Source organism: Oxyura jamaicensis, chromosome 19 (genome assembly GCF_011077185.1).
Source record: "Oxyura jamaicensis isolate SHBP4307 breed ruddy duck chromosome 19, BPBGC_Ojam_1.0, whole genome shotgun sequence".
In the NCBI taxonomy this organism is placed as follows: Eukaryota; Metazoa; Chordata; class Aves; order Anseriformes; family Anatidae; genus Oxyura; species Oxyura jamaicensis.
The window spans coordinates 5101013-5116725 of record NC_048911.1 but is presented as its reverse complement, the minus strand read 5'-3'; the positions used below and the strand labels follow the sequence as shown (position 1 = coordinate 5116725).

The 15713-nt window shown below is 51.8% G+C and overlaps 2 protein-coding genes across 10 annotated transcripts in view; both read right to left on the bottom strand.

The window, feature by feature from the left end:
* RFFL (ring finger and FYVE like domain containing E3 ubiquitin protein ligase) overlaps nt 1–8760 on the bottom strand; it is a 32686-nt gene extending 23926 nt beyond the window's left edge. Inside the window, exon 1 of one of the 6 annotated variants that reach the window (XM_035343023.1) lies at nt 8504–8760. In XM_035343023.1, coding sequence (XP_035198914.1) covers nt 8504–8660 — 157 coding nt within the window. In that variant the 5' untranslated portion in view covers nt 8661–8760. Of the gene's footprint in view, nt 1–4753; nt 4862–6162; nt 6277–7137; nt 7443–7913; nt 8098–8503 lie in introns of those variants that run through there. The other 5 variants (XM_035343022.1, XM_035343024.1, XM_035343031.1 and 2 more) reach the window with 5 other exon arrangements.
* A 442-nt stretch (nt 8761–9202) lies between these two features.
* RAD51D (RAD51 paralog D) lies at nt 9203–15713 on the bottom strand. Of its 4 annotated transcripts, none has more exons than XR_004755297.1 (11): nt 15207–15481; nt 14998–15059; nt 14726–14844; nt 13959–14040; nt 13387–13521; nt 13094–13189; nt 12870–12960; nt 11908–11978; nt 10842–11009; nt 9936–10178; nt 9203–9840 (listed from the first exon to the last, which is right to left on the bottom strand). XR_004755297.1 is itself a non-coding variant. In XM_035343037.1 (11 exons), the coding sequence occupies exons 2-11, from the start codon at nt 15286–15288 to the stop codon at nt 10095–10097; spliced, it is 990 nt and encodes a 329-aa protein (XP_035198928.1). In that variant the 5' UTR covers nt 15289–15321; nt 15657–15713; the 3' UTR covers nt 9203–10094. The 4 variants fall into 4 exon arrangements, 3 of the variants coding, with proteins under 3 accessions (XP_035198928.1, XP_035198929.1, XP_035198925.1); XM_035343037.1 differs by adding an exon at nt 15657–15713 and having other exon boundaries at nt 9203–10178; nt 15207–15321; XM_035343038.1 differs by adding an exon at nt 15492–15576 and having other exon boundaries at nt 9203–10178; nt 15207–15320.

Genomic DNA, 15713 nt, shown 5'->3' with positions numbered 1-15713 from the left:
AAAGCCATGACAAAACAGAAAGCCACCCACCTTCCTTCACTGTCCCGTCTCCACACACAGATTCCAGCAGAACATTACAACTGTGTGCCAAGCACCGTAAGCACCCACACAAACTGCCAACAGAAGCAGGAGAGCGCACCATCCTGAGGCACAGCTCACCTAAACGTGCTGGAGTTTATGTTTATCCAAGCAGAAAGTCAGGACTGCTGAACATGAAACCCATGTTGGATCCTACCTGTAGGAAGACTTTCAAAAGACTTAGCAGATACTAGGTAAGGAAAGCTCCAAGCAGCCTTTAAGGACCTGCATCTTCTGGACTCCGCACCTTCGTCACAAAGAGGAAATTTCCCATATATGGCCCAAGCAGCCTGGGTTCACATTTCAGTGCACGGCTTTTGGCAAGCCCAAGCATTCAGACACCATGAGTCAGTGCTCCAGAAACCGTTGGGCATTATAAACCAATAAATCTGATTTTTGTTTGTTTGTTTAATTTGCCGCCTTTTTTTTTCCTCCAACCTCTGCAGTACGCAGGCATGGTCCCATTTTCATTTTGCTTCTCAGTTACTGGGAGGAGTGCCTTTTTCCATCCTGGGTTTGTTTGCTTTGTAAAGCGACAGACAAGACTTTTGTAATAGACTAAATACTGATGTTGGGGCATTAAGAAAAAACATACCGACTATCATGGAGGCTGGGAACAGATACTATGCTGTCTTGTACTTTCACACAGCTTTTTAGCAACAAGGAACACTTATTTTTTTAAAAAATAAAGCCTCCAAACATCTCCCCTTTGTTCTCAGATCCCAAACAACTTACCCAACGTTCCAGCTCAAGCAGGCCTCCTGCTGCGAGGAAGCTCCCCACGACCCAGCCTTGTCACATCACGGTGAGCTTCCTTCCATTTTGAGTTCCTCTTTTCTCACTTCAGCAGTCCAGCAGAGATTGCCCCATTTTGGATTACACACACAAAATCATACACCACTTATTCCTATTTTTAAAAGAGACCTAAAGTTCAACAAATGCCATTGGGAAATCACTTTCAGATTAGTAATGGAATAAAAAAAATAAGGGACAAATGTGGGTGAGGATTTTTGGTTTCAGTTTCTTGCTCTGTCCTGGACAACTTGCGCATCTGATCAGGTCAGTTCTCTGTGCCTCAGTTTCCCCTACATAATACACAAATGATACTCCCCCAGGGAACAGAACCAAGTTAATATCTTATTTCTCCAAGGCAGTGCTATATTCATAATGGAAGTAAATATCAGCGAGCTGTCACAGCTCAGCAAGGCGCTTCTGGGAAGAAGTGCTCAGAGCGAAAATGTACTTACGACTGCCTCGCGCTTTTACAGAGCATCCTAACGATGTAACGTCATACCAAAACACAGCAGAGGAAAAAGCAGACAACAGGAGGTTATTTTGAGGCTGACTTTGTTTCAGACAAGTGCCAACAACAATGCAAGTCCATTTAGTTTTCTGGTCTTTTTTTGTTGAGGTTTGTTTGTTTTAACTCCCTATCCATTCACAGCCAAAATTACGGTAACATGCAGAACAAAATCCTGTTCAAAAAGTTTGTTTTTACTTAGTGGAGCACTTTTACTTTAAAAAGAGCTTCACTAGCATATTTGGCTACGGCAAAAAAAGACATTATAGGTACTTGACAAAGAAAAATGTCAGAAGGAGGCAATCTGCTATTAAATTGCCATTTAGAAAAACATCTCTGATTTTAAACTTCAAATATTTTGTGGATGTTGTAAAAACCCCATTTTATTTATGAGTTCATAAGGCTTGCTAAATACTTGTAGGCTATTTCCTTCATATCTAGGGATTAAAGCTGATCAGTCAAAGTATGCAGTAGACAGGAAGAGTTTATATCCTTTCCTTCACCTTTGCTTTTACCAGGAGAATTTTTAGGAACTACTACCATGCACTCCAGATTTAATTTCAGGCTTACATCTCTTATTCCAGGCAGAGCAATAAAAGCCTTAGCTTGCATTATTATGAGTCATATCCAGAAGTAAAAAATAAGTTTAGTCTTTCATAACAGTCCCTTACCAAGTTACTTAGGTTTTCACCACATCACCGCTTGGAAAACACTGTTGAGGAGGCAGGACTCGTTTTAAGTACGATCACAGCATGGTTACTTAATCACATTTAATTAAATAATATATTAAATATAATTTAGTATCTGTAAAAATATACACAGTCTGAAAATCCTTAAATAGGTTTTCACCGATGAAAGGGTTCAGAGATGGTATCAGCACCGCTCAGGACTATCAGATAAACTCATGTGCAGATTTAAGATGTCTCTCAAGGCAGACGCCGGCAGATAAAAGAAGCTGCGAGCACTTTGTTTTTAAATGCCTTGCTTTGCTCTGCACAAGTAGTCATTTACTGGCACTTTGAATTCCAACTGCATTCTCCACGCACATTTCGTAGGCATTGCAATTCACTTCTGAGATTCCAGCAGCAAGCTAAACAACATTTTAATTCTTTTCAGGAATTTCTTACTTCCCTCAGAACGACATTCTTGATTCAGCTCTTTGCATTGCAGAAATCAGCCTGCGATCTCCCCTTGACTCAGAGAAGCAAGCAGAAGAAACGACGACAGGAAAAGAACGAACAAGAAGGCCGAGGTTTTTGAGTTTATTTTCATCAGATGCCTGCATCAACTCCTCCTCACTTCTCTTCTGAAGAAGAGAGGATCTTACTCATCTTACCTGGGAGCCCTGCGCACAGGCAGACACCCGACGAGCGGCTAGATTTGACTAACCCCACGTGGAAAGGCACGATCACATGCGACCACCGATAAGATTTTCGGTCTGAGAGACAGAAGGCACGAATTACACAAGTATCAGCCTCTGACGGGAAGAAACCTGCGCTTGGAGCTCCCAGAGCATAAATCAGCCTCTGTAAACACCGGCTTCGATTTCGACTTTTTTTGATTATACGCTCAAAAGGGACTTTGAGATCTACACTTGATTCGGAATCTGAAAAATAAACTGTTTCCAAACTATTTTGTAATGCTTGTGTAATGGCCTCAAGACAGCCAGTAATTTAGACAGCTGTGTGACCAGCCACAGAAGCTGCATTTTAGAAACAGCCCTTCCTGGGAACAATTGAAACTTTCTCCGGGACGAAGTCCGCACACAGAGAGCAGTGTTTCCCTGCAACCATATAACAGTTTCATTATTGTTTAACCACCAAAAACCAGCTCCACCAATCTATCAAGCTTGACATTTCATCCGTCTCTGCTGTTAGCTCAGAGCACTAGGCATATGTAGAAAAAGGTTCAAGGATTCTAAAGGAAAAATTATTTTTTCTAAACAGAGGAACCATTTCTGTTCTTTTAAGGGTTAGTTTGCCATCTTAAAAACCTGTTCTGGATACCAAGGGCCTGCACGTCCTCTGAGTGATCATACGCAAGGATCCGTGAAGAACACTACTCCATCAGATGGATAAAAGCCCCATTTTAAGAGAAGTATAGCACAAACTGTAAGACAATCCTATAGAGAAGGGATTCATCACCACAACACAGCAGCACTGCCCATCGTGGCTCCATCCCCACCATGGTTTATCACATCGAGCACCAGCCCTCCCATCCTAAGAGCACTGCTGCTCAGCACATGTCCGTGTCACCGCGGCAGTCCCAAGCAGCCTCAGCACAGTCCTGGAACAAAACCATCGATGCCTTCTGCAACCCCACACATCCTCAAGCACAACATTCCAGAAATTGCTCATCTGAGGGATGCTGCCAGCTCCCCAGAGCGGCAGGGTGAGCAAAATGTGCAAGTCACCGACTGGTGACTGCCTCCTGAGCGGGGTGCTCTGACATCACCGAGCAGTGGTGACACACCAGTTTTAGTCCGGACTTCCCCAGGATGCAAATTATGGTTTGTGAGTCATCTGGGGACCAAGCCAAACCAATATAAACTCACGGACATAGTAAGTGGCATTGATTCAGCGACGACCTTTGTGACACTGCAATCTCAAATTATCCAGGGGTATCTATAGATTATATAACGCCCAAGGAAGCTGTCCTCCTTGCAGAGGTTACTGCACAACAAGCTACTCCCCAAGGAGAGTATTTTAAATTCGCCTGTTTAAGAATCTCACTTAACATCAGTCTAGAGGCTAAGGATTCAAAATACGCAGTGCTTACAAACGTTCTTTTATGCATATCCCACAACCCTCTGAATATAAAAGGTGTCAAGGAAAAAAATGCCAATATTAATATTTTAGTCTACATGGAAATACAACGTGAGATTTCCTATTCTGGGATTATTCGGCAGAGCGGCCAGAGGGCGGATTTGTTAGAGAAAGAAGCCTAACTAATATTTTAGACAGAAGTGAAAACCTCCAGGGCAATTAATGTGAAAAATCCATAGATTTTACAGAGCCTGAGAAGAATAAACAGCGTCTCTGAAAGGAACAATTCTTTTTAAAGAAAGTACCTCGCGGGAACATAAATTAAAAAAGCCAAGAAGGGTTTTCAGAAGTGAGAATAAGCTCCCAGCTCTGAGGGAACTGGCTGAGAAAGAGGGGAAAAGCTAATAAAAAATATGAATTACTGATCTGAGAGTCATACTCCATTTCTTAAAGAAAACTGTAATTTTTCAACCTTGTAATGTTCTCTGAAGACTGAATAACCAACTTCAGAGGCATGTACCATATGGTTAGAAAACCTGGCGTGCAGACAAGTTCTGCTTCTGACATCGACTCGGCGGTGCTGCGATTCTCCCACTCTGGCTCTCCCCACCTGTGAAACGGAGACTTCATGTATTCATCCTGCAGTGTTCTGTGCTCCCTGAATGCCAGCTGGTGCAAGTTCAAAGTACTAATTTCTGGCTTCTCGCAATGACCATCCCCAGGAAGCGAAGGAAAACAAGCACGATACGGGAGGTACTGATAGGTGCTATCAAGACTAATGACTGGAATTTGGGGAGCAGGGGATGGGCTGGGGTTTCGCAATGGAAACAGGCGATCAGGGGAGGAATAAAACATTTGCTGGATAAACATTTGCACCAGACGAACACGGCGAATCGGAGAGCACAGTATGCAGGCAGGCAAGCAGCGAAGTCATCCCACAACACAGACCTTTCCGCAGCATCAGTCATTAACGCTTCCCTGTGACATTAGGTCAAGTATGCAGCCCCCACCAGACTGCTAGCAATACTCAGTAATTTAAAGTCATGCTGTGCTTGTAGACAGAGCTCTGACCCCAGAGAAGTGCCAAGTTCCCTCATCTTCACTACCACCCACCAGCAGGTCCTCTGCCCCAGGTCATGAGCAGTTCATGTGAGCTGCACCCAAATAAGGGAGGCGCACACACACAGCTATTTGCATCTCACAAGCCTTCTTCCAGCAAAGTATTTTATTAATCCCTACCTGCCCTTTCACTCCTAAGCACTAAGCAGCTGGTTCCAAGGCCCAGGTCTTCCTAACTTCTCATCTTTGGATCACGCTCTGTATTCCTCAGGACTGGTCAAAGGCTTCGGAGAAAAGACGCTGAAATTCTCTATATGCACATGAAAATGAGCTCTAAGAGATGGAAAGCTAACCTAAACTGAACACATTTCTTCCCGCACATGTTACAGGGAAGCCAACACATGCTGGACGAGGACAGCATTTTACCCGGCTAGAGGCGAGGCCACGAAGCTGGGTGCTGGATCAGACGGACAGCCTGCCTGCAGCACGGCTCCAGGTGAGCCAGAGGGAGGCAAGCAGGCACAAGGACACGCAGCAGACAACTGTGTGAAAATCTGCTTATGCCCTTCCACCACACAAAAGCTGGTTCAAAGTCTAAGGCACAAGTTTTAATAACCCTTCTATATATAGCACTGTAGATTCAACCCGAATCACACTCTAGCCTGACTGAAGCATTTACAGTCTCTGTAATTTCTTATAAACAAACCATGGCACGAACATGCCCAAGTGAAAACTACACACTTAAATACCATTAAAAAAAAAACACATACTGAAATCAACCACGATAAATCAAAAAATGAAGGCCTGGAGAAATGAAGATAGATTCTGGTTATAAATTCAAATTCAGCTAGTGACCACCAACCTCAAAATCCAGTTTATATATTTCATTGCTTTGTATGCTTACTGTGGAATATCGCATTCTGCTCTGATTTTAAATCCTAAAAGCCCAGTTAAGTGTGCCTCCCAACGAGAAAGCCTAAACCTCACAGCCTATTTTTACTACCCTGCACTTAAACACAATATTTAAATTACGACTTTAAAGCTATTCCAATTCAACAAAAAACTTGAGCCATTAAGCAGTTATCCATGAACACCAATGTCATGGCAATCAGCTTTTAATTAAAGTCCAATTGCTACCAGCTGAGGGGACAAGGAAACCACAGAGCACTACAGCTGGGTAACTCTCTGCAACAGGATTCACACAAGCAAAGAGAATTACCCATAATAGAAAACACAACAATAGCCCAAGTCAATCGTTTTGTTTCATTAGACCCAATTGTTCTTCTGAAAGTAATTATGTTTACAGAAGCAAAGGTTCCTAAGAATGATACAAGATATTCCTCCCCACCACTGCAAACACAAAAAATGTTAAAGAGACAACAGTATTTGATGGAGCAGGGGTAGATAAACACGAGGATCTAGAAATCACATAAAAACAAAAACAAAACAAAACATTTTAAGCTAATAGCTTGGCATTCTACCTCTCAGCTCTGGATAAACAAGGTAGCAGTGGAAATGATGACAAGGTGTAAATACTAATTTGTTTTCGTTCCGTGCCATCATGTATATGCCTTAATCATTACTTATCTTGAAATATAACATTCAATTTAAAAAAAAAAAATACCACCTGCTACGTTACTAAGAATGCCAACTTGTACTGCACCTGTCATTTGCCATCCGATTGAAAAAGAGAACTAAAAAAGCATTTTGCAAATCCAGTAAGTTCTCCACCGGTACCATAATCGGGTCAGAAGGCAGAGAAGCCTGCTGTCAGTTCCTCCTCTGCTCTCAGAGAGCTCTCCCAAACCGTGGTCCGAGGCCTCCCACGCTACCCACGGAAGACGCGTTCTGTGTCAGCGAGGAGAAGGCGACATAAAGAGCTCAAACAAAACACCCAAACACAACAGTTTTATGCCTCAGGAAGTTAAACATTACCTCGAACGTATCTTAATCAAAGAACCATAGAGCCAGAACATCCCTATCGCCACGTTAATATTACACTTATCTCCGCAGCACGCAGGCGAGCCTGGCTGCCCTCGCTGCGTTTGAAAACACGAAACTCCAGCGCAGCAGCTCGTTTATCACCCCGCTGTACCATCGAGCGCATTCATCCTCAGCTGCTTGGCCAAGCCCCTGATCCGTAAAGGCTCAGACTGCCGAGGACTTGTGTTTATTAACCTGCAATCAAATGCAAGCTGCTGGTAAGGAACCGATGGGGCGATACGTCAATGCTCTCGGCAGGAAGCACCTTGGCCGGCTTACGGGAACAGGCCGGTAACGGCAGCTGGCTACTTTTATTTTCTGAGCTCCTTTTGCCTTCTGCGGCGCTTCGCACAGCTCTCGCCCCGCCGCACGCCCTCGCTTTTGCCACAGAAGCGAGGCAGAGCCCCTCCTCAGAGCATAACTTGTTCCCACCAAGGAGGCATCCCCTCAGGTGTGCTTCCCCCGTACCGAGCCAGCTCCCCTCCAACCGCCACCACACGCAGGGGGACCACAGCCTCAACAAAGAGCCCTAGGACAGCTCAGCGCTCATCCCCAGCTGCTCGGCTTCCATCTGAAACCCTCACAGCCCCTCTGAGGAGGGGACACGGGAGTACAGCACTGCCCAACGCCTCTCTCCCGAGCAGCAGAGGCTGCAGCCGCCCCCCCGCAGCCTCCCCTCTTCCCCCGACCCTCAGCGGCTCCCCGGCTTCCCCCTAATCCCCCCTCACCCGGCGGGGCAGCACCCCCCGGGTTCCCTCCGGCCCTCGCCGCCTCCTCACCTGCCCCGTCCCGCCGCGGGCACTGGGCCGGGCCAGGCCTCGGCTCCGCCCCGGGCCCTGCGCTCCGTGAGGCGGCGGCGGCGGCGCTATGGCAACTGCCCCCCGCCGCGGCCGCCATGGCGAGGCCGGCCCGGCCCGCCCCCGGGAGGCGCCGAGGCTCCGCTGGCGCCCTCAGGAGGCTGAGGGGGGGCAGCGCTGCCTCAAGGATCCGGGTTCGAGACCCCAGCCCGGCAGCTGGGGTTGGGGGTTTATTCAGGGGGGCGTGTGGATAGGTCGTGGCTTGCTTTGAACCCCGCCGCCCGAGCGGTCAGAAACTCCTTAGAGAGGAAATCCTTTTCAACTTTACTGGGTAAATTTAAGGCAAATCAGTGCGAGGAGAGAGCTGAGGTTTTCCAGGGCTGGCACCTGATCGCCGTAACCTCCACCCGCCCACTACAGGGTCCCCCAGCCGGGTGATAACCGGCACTCACAGCCAGAAATTCAGGGCCTCACCGTCACATCACACACACAGCCCGCTCCCCGCCGCCCCCCCGACCTACCCCGTCCTTCCCCAGGAGGGCACGAAGCTCCAGCAGCTGCCTCCAGCCGACTGCCAAGGAGAGAAAATCCTCCCGGGGTCACAGCCGTGCCCAAAATCTTCAGAGGAGCGCAGCCCACACGCTTCACTACCTTCCCCCGTCCCCTCCGGATCACCATCCCCTTTGAATCACCGTCCCATGACAGTGACCGAGTTTCTGCTGTCACTTCCCGGGGACCGGAGCGTGGCCCCTGAAGACGCGGGCCGGGCGCGCGGCTGGCTCCAGGCCGAGGCTGACGCAGGGCCCGAGGCGAGCCGTTCGCCTCCACCACCTCCTGCGAGTTCGGGGAAGGAGGCAGAGGGAAAACCCCTCTGGTTTACGTGTAACCAAAGATGTTTGTTTGGCTTTTCCCCTGCCCCGCGCTCCCCCGCGAGCGGTTTGCTTTCCCTGCAGAAGAGGAACCTCAGGCAGAGAGAGAAAATTGTAGCATAGAGGTTATAGCTGAAATGTTTGCGTTACCAGCTCTTTGTTCGTGGCTTCAAGGGATGTAACGGGCCAGGTTTTCTGCTGGTAAGGACCAGCACTTGCCTCCCGCAGACAGTAAAAACACACTGCTCCTCACCCCGGCCAGCCCGGCTGCAGCTCCCTGGGCATAACCAGCCCCACTCATCTTCCAAGCCTGGAAATCCCAGGAATGCAAATAAATGGCTTCAAAATACATCTATTTTCACTGCCATTAGTTTAATAAGAATGCCCTGCCAAGTCCCAGCCACCACAACCTGCATCAGCAGCCTCAAAGCTGTAACTCAGCTCACTTACTGAAGGTTTCCTGCACCCCTCTTGAGCATAAGGAGGATGGGGATCTAGAAATTTGGAGTCAAGAGAGGCCACACTCCATCCCAGCCTCTCATCTCCTCCCCAGCTCTGCACACGCCCCAGGAGGTTGCCCACAACAGGAACTGAGCAGCACAACGGTGCCCCAGAAATACTGGCGGCTCCCTTCAGGGCCCCACTGTTGTTATGGGGTCAGATCAAGCACCCGATCGCATCCCTGTTCATCAACCGCCATTCCCACCCCACTTCTGCTAGGGAGCAATCAGAAATTTGAAATTTAACAGAATTTACCATCAAATGATTTCCAGCTCTTGAATAGCACAGCAGTGTGCAACACCTTTTTAATTTCTCAACCAAGACCACTGTGGGCTGCCTGAGGAAGAAGAGAGCTCCACGACCAGAGGACAGCAAGTGATGGGGGCAATGAAGCCACTGTGACAAGCTGCAGGTCTGCACAGGGACATGCCAGCTGGTCCCAAGCCAGCAGCTGAAGACAGGGCAGCTCTGCTGGCTGCAGACAAAACCTGCAGAGGAGGTGACCCGTTTGCTGTGCTGCCCACAGGGCCCAGCCACCGCAGCCTGTATGTGCTGAGTAAGGTCTCCAGAGAACCCCACGTACATTTTCTCCCAGGTGTGGAAGAACAGGAGCTGCTTGGTGTTGGTCCTCCCTGGGGCTGCAGGACTCAGATGGGCTGAATGTAAAACATTCAACATTTGTATGTTGTTTGTTTTTTTTTTTCGGCTCTCCTGGACCTTGACATTTGCTTTTCCATCCACATCAGAGCCCCTCTGTGGGTGTCGCTGGGCTCGGCTCCTGCACGTCACTGTTTCCAATATCCAGCTCCACCTGCATCCCTGTCGGCTGCAAGGAGAAACAGAGAGGAACTTAACTTCACTGTGCTGGGACAAAGGGCAAGCCTGCACATCACTCCATCACCTGCCCCAGGGCCAAAATCCCCAGATCCATCCCCTTGAGGACTTTTCTGCCCTCATTTTAACTAGGTCTGCTGAACACAGAGACAAATAGAGGATGCAATTTAGTAAAGAAAGATGTCCCCAGATGCACTATTATTACTCTCGTTTAGCACATCCCGGATGCATGTCGCTGCCCAGCACACCGCCGCATCCAAAGCCGTTTGGATCAGGAGGCAGAGAGGGCTCAGAGCCAGGGGGCTGAGGCAGCGCTGTCCCGCGCGTAGGCAGGATCAGGCCAGGGTCACCTCTGCAGGTGTCTGAGCTGGTTCCGCAGCATCCCGAGAGCGAGATGAGCACGAGGAACAAGGTGACCTAGACTGCAAGCAGTGCCTCTCATTTAACGTGCCTATAAATACAAGCTCAGACTGTGGGGAACAGGTGCTCTTTTCTTCCATAGCATGCAGCCAGGCTGCATCTGCTCCTCTGCCATTGCACTGGGTCCCCCCAGGGGGCTTGATCCTGCCCTACCCCATAACGAACCTCCCTCTGCTCTGAGCCCAGGTCTGAGTCACTTCTCCATCGCAGGGCTGCTGGCCAGTGGGAGCCTCACCTGCCGCGGTGACTTTGCCAAGGAAGCGCTGCGCCGCGTGGTGACCTCCTCCCAGGGGGCTCCTTTGCTCTCCAGCAACACCCGGGTGCTGGGCACAAAACTCCAGGAGCGGCCAAGGGCTGGCTTCAGCAGGCCGGTGCTGCTGTCTCTGGTCACCTGGTTAGTCACCTGCCACACAGACACACTCATCACGCCCAGGGAAAAGCGGTGCCACTCAGTGGAACACCAGAGATTGCCAGGAGATGATGGCCAAGCTGCTACTTCTGGGAAGTTTCTTTCTTCTCCTTCCTGCGCTCTCCTCCTTAGCATAACTGTGCCATCCCCTTGAAACACAGCCCATGCAACTGCACCAGATACGTACTCGGACGTGAGCTCACTCCTATCTGCAAGCTGCAGCAGCTCCTGGTGCTGAAGCCACCCAGAAGTTTAATTTGGAATTTCCAAGTGTCCCTAAAGACATTTTGTCCTCCTTCGCTGCTTATCAGAGCAAAGGGCAGGACTGTCTCAATGCCTTCCCATGCCAGGTTCAGCATGCCACCACTTTCTGTTGTGGCTTTTCCAATTCAAACCCATTATTTGTGGTCACTGCAACCTGCCTGGGAGCATCAAAGCAAAGTCAATTGCTTGGCCAAGAGCTGGGGGAAGAACAGCAAGGCCCTTCCCAGTCCCCAGCTCTGTGCAATGCAGTGCCCTGCAATTCCTCCATGGTAACTAAGCACGAGGTTACTTCAGAAGCTAGCCAGCCTCTTAAATAAATGGTGCGTAATCAAAAATAAATAGAGAGCCTTTTGGTCTGTCTGTACTTAACACTGCCTTGCTCAATCAAGTGAATGGCTTGTTGGCTGAGGGCAGCAACAAAAGCAGGCAGCAAACCAGCCCTGTCCTTGCTCCACACTTGCTGGAACAAGACATCCGCAGGCTGCAGAGGCAGAGCTACATGGGGAGCAGAGCACTGAGTGACAGCCTCCTGCTCAGCTGGGAATGGGGTCCCCCCTCACAAGTGCTCCAAAATCTCTCCTGGGCTCCTTGCTGTGGCACATGAAGGACGAGGCACAGCAACACTCACCACCACCGCAAGGCTGAACTCCTTGGCCAGCATCTTCAGCTCCCTGGCCAGCTGCATCATGATGGCCAAGCCTGGAGGAGGACAAGGCACGGGGCTGTTGGGGGTTCCAACTGAAACAGGGAACAGTCCCCAAGGTGCACCCTGAAGGCAGGTGACACCTACATCTGTGGGAGCCCTGGGTACAGTGCTGACGGGCACCTTCACCCCATTTCCAGCACCCTGCTGTACCGTTTGCACCCACAGATCCCTGCTGTACACCAGCACCACACAGGGACCTCTACTGGGAGCCCAGGCAAATGGATTTGACATGGACAGACCAAACCCTGAGCCATCCCACTCCTTTGTCTTCCACCTTGGAAGCCCTGAGGCCAAAAAAAAACCTACAAAAGCACCAGGAGCTCCAGACCAACTTGGCCAGGCTGATTTAGCAGGCACAGGACCCCTCTTTGAAGTTCACAGCTTCATTTTCCATGGCCACGAGGGGAACTCCTGTGATAGCACTGGCTGCTATAGAGGTGTGAGATGTTTTGGAAGGTGTCTGAGGGTCTCCTCAGCATCTCAGCCAGAAGAAAGCCCCTCAGCTCCTGATCTTTGAGCCTATGTGGCAAAAAGAGCCTACAGGGAGCTTTACAAACTATGCTAGCTACCACAACACAACACCATAAGCAGAGGTTTTGCTCATTAAGCAAACAGCTCAATGCATCCCCAGCCAGGTTTCAGACCCCTGGCATGAGCCTGCATGGCCACAGCTAGCTTGAAGTTTTGCAAATAATGCTGCAAATAATGCTGTGAACAGCCTCCCCTTTTATCCAGTTGCAAAGGACAAGCCAGGAGCAGCCACACTCTCATCAGTCCTGCCCCAGCCCCAGGCACAGCACGCGTAGGAGGACGATGCTCTTCTAGAAGAGCCTTGCACCCGCAGCATTTTGCCATCAGCCTTGTGCCCCGACGACGTGTCTCACCCTCTGACTGCCTGCCGCCCAGCAGCGGGTGGATCACGGCCGAGACCGAGTCGATCAGCACCGTCTTCAGAGGTCCCGTGCAGCTCACCGCCTGCAGGAAGAAAGCACCCCGTGCAGTGCTGAGCAGTATTTTCCAATGCCCCAAAGCTGCAGGGAGGATGTCCCCTGGATGGGGTGAGCTGGTGTCGCCTGCCGAGGAGAAGGACGTGGAGCCAGGCTCCTACCTGCTGGGAGAGGCGGTCCCGCACCTCCTGCAGGGCACTCAGCATTTCATAGACGTCGAACACGCGGGCCACCTGGATCCGCTGCAGAGCCTCCAGCTGTGACAAAGCAGTGTCACCAACAGCCTCCCCAAGAAAAACCAAAGTGGCCTCAGGAGGAAGAGTTTGGACCCAGAAGAGCCCATGGGGACACAAGACGACAGCTGAGCCACCGCTGGGACTGTCGGCAGGCAAGAGCCAAGGCAGTTTTAGCACAAGTGGTGGAGGAGCAGCGGGACGGGCTCCCCAAAACTTGCCTGCTCTTCTTCATCCTCTGCCTGGGCCTGAAGCATCTGGTAGAGGCGGGAGGCGGTGAACCCCCCCGTGGAGTCCAGGAACAGGACGTGCTGCTTGAGGCCGAGGGACACGCTGGCTGCGATGCTGAGGCACACCTGGAGAGGCAGGGATGTGGCGTTAGCCAGACCTCCCGAAGGACAAGGGGAGCCCTCAAGGTCCCCTAACCTTGGTGTCAGCCCCAGAGCCACCAGGGTGGCCAGAAACTTGGTTCCATCCTCCTGCTGGGGCTGCCTTGTGCTCTGGGAAAGGCTGGAGACCACTGGAGATGCAAGCAGCATCTGAGCGCCGCCTGTTTCACCCAGTGCTTTATTTTTGCCCATACCCACAGAAAAATGACAAGGCCAACTATTGCCAATGACAAAATCCCTCTGATGGCCTCAGCCTGAGAGCCAACAGGACTGGCAAGCAGCTCTCCCCCTTTGAGAAATCCCTCGCTCCCCGAGGGCTCTCAGTTTGGGGCAGTTGATGCTTCGTGTGCCTGAAGGCACCACGTCCTCCCCAATGCCCCTCTCATCTCCTCTGTCCCACTCACCTGTGTCTTCCCGCTGCCCGGGGCGCCCATCAGCTCGGTCACTTCCCCCGTGTACAGCCCCGAGTCCAGCATCTGGTCCAGGCTGTGGGTGCAACACAAAGTGGGACCATCAATGTGCCCCCAGACAGAAAGGCTGGGATATGGGAAGCAGCAGAGCCCAGACACCCATCCCTACAGCCCCCTTCCCAAATGTGGACACACGCCCCGGGCTCTGCTCCTTCCCTCCCACCCCCGGCTCTCTCCGCACCGCGGGCTGCAGCAGATCTGCAGGGTGGTGGGTACAAAGGGCTCGTCCTGGACTGGAGAGGAGCTGCAGGGCTGGGAGCCACATTTGAACACCCAGGGGTTTCTCTGCATCCTCCCTGCTACAGCCCAGCAAGGAGACTGAGGAAGGAGAGAAATAAGAGCAGGGAAAAGACAGAAACTCACTCCCATGCCCAATCTTGGACTTCACGACTCCAAAGCCCTCCCACATCCACAGCCCTCTTCTCTAGAGCCCTCCAGAGCATGTTGCCCAGCCTAGAAATGAGATGCACAACCACCTCCCCACACACATGCGGGCTTTTGCAAGGACAACATCAGCATCGTTCCCTCCAGGGACAGAAACAAGCTGATTTGCAGCCACAGGACCAAAAACCTCCTCTCTCCTCTCAAAGCCAGACCCCGGTGACAGCTGCTTGGGATGTTCTGGACACCACTGAGCCCGCTCAGGGCACCACCACCCCACAACCAGGGCAGCCACGACCTTCTCCCGGCGCTGTCCCCACCTGGGGCTCCCCGTGGGCAGGATGGCCGTGGAGCTCTTGAGCTCCTCGTAGAGATCTGCCCCGTTGGCAGGGAAGGCCGAGAACTGGGCCAGCAGCACACGTCTCACCGCAACCAGCGCCTGGCGGGCAGAGAGACACCTGTAAAAGGGACCGGGGAAGTTTGGGGCCACCGATGCTCGCCATGGGCTCCCCCCCAAAAAGGCCCATCCCAGCAGGGAGCTGAGCTCTGAGCTCCCCAGCTGGAACGCCGGGACGTGGGGGCACCCCGTTACCTTGTAGGACAGGGAGCACTTCTGGGAGACATCCTCCAGGTCTGACGACACAAAGTCCACCACTGCAAACAGCACAAGGGATGAGGAGCTGGAGGCCAAGCCCGGACAACCCACGACCACAGCAGGCAGCTCCTGCGTGGGGGCAGAGCACAGAGCCCCCCAGGAGGTGCCGGGGCCGACGTTCCCCACCCCGATCCCCCCCATTTTACCCGTCCTGACGTTGTTCGCCCGGAGGACCTGGATCATCTCTTCCGTGAGGCCGGGGCAGAGGCCAGCCCGCAGGACCACCATGTCCCCGGACCCCCGCGACAGGGAGCGGAGCCCTGTGGAGGAGACGGAGCGTGGGTTGGGCGCCATCCTCCCGTGGGACCCCGCAGCCTCCCCACGGCGAGGCCCAAGCTGGGGAGACACCACCGAGGCCTCGTCCCATGGTGTGGGCGATGGAGGATTTCATTTATCCCCTAATTTATCACCAGACGGCCCCCAAACCCTGCCAGGCTGAGGCCGGGAGCCTCACCCACGCGGGGCTGCGCCCCCTGAGGGCACGCCGAGCCCTGCTCCTGCCTCTTTCCGGGGGGTCCCCAGGGACCACAGGGGCTGAGCCCCAGCCCCACTCAGCCCCCCCCAACTCCACGCAGCCCCCCCAGCTCCCCACGGACCCCCAGCTCCCCACGGTCCCTTCCTGCTTCCTGCGGAAGGGCCGGCCCGGCTCCGCA

What these genes read in the sequence shown, in the direction of transcription:
- RAD51D (XM_035343034.1), bottom strand. Translation starts at nt 15,354, where the DNA reads ATGGCGCCCAACCCACGCTCCGTCTCCTCCACAGGGCTCCGCTCCCTG. An exon ending in CAGAGGATGAAGAAGAGCAG is followed by an intron (nt 13,190 to 13,386) that starts GCAAGTTTTGGG and finishes GCTTTGTCACAG; the next exon opens with CTGGAGGCTCTGCAGCGGAT. An exon ending in GGGCGGCAGGCAGTCAGAGG is followed by an intron (nt 11,979 to 12,869) that starts GTGAGACACGTC and finishes GTCCTCCTCCAG; the next exon opens with GCTTGGCCATCATGATGCAG.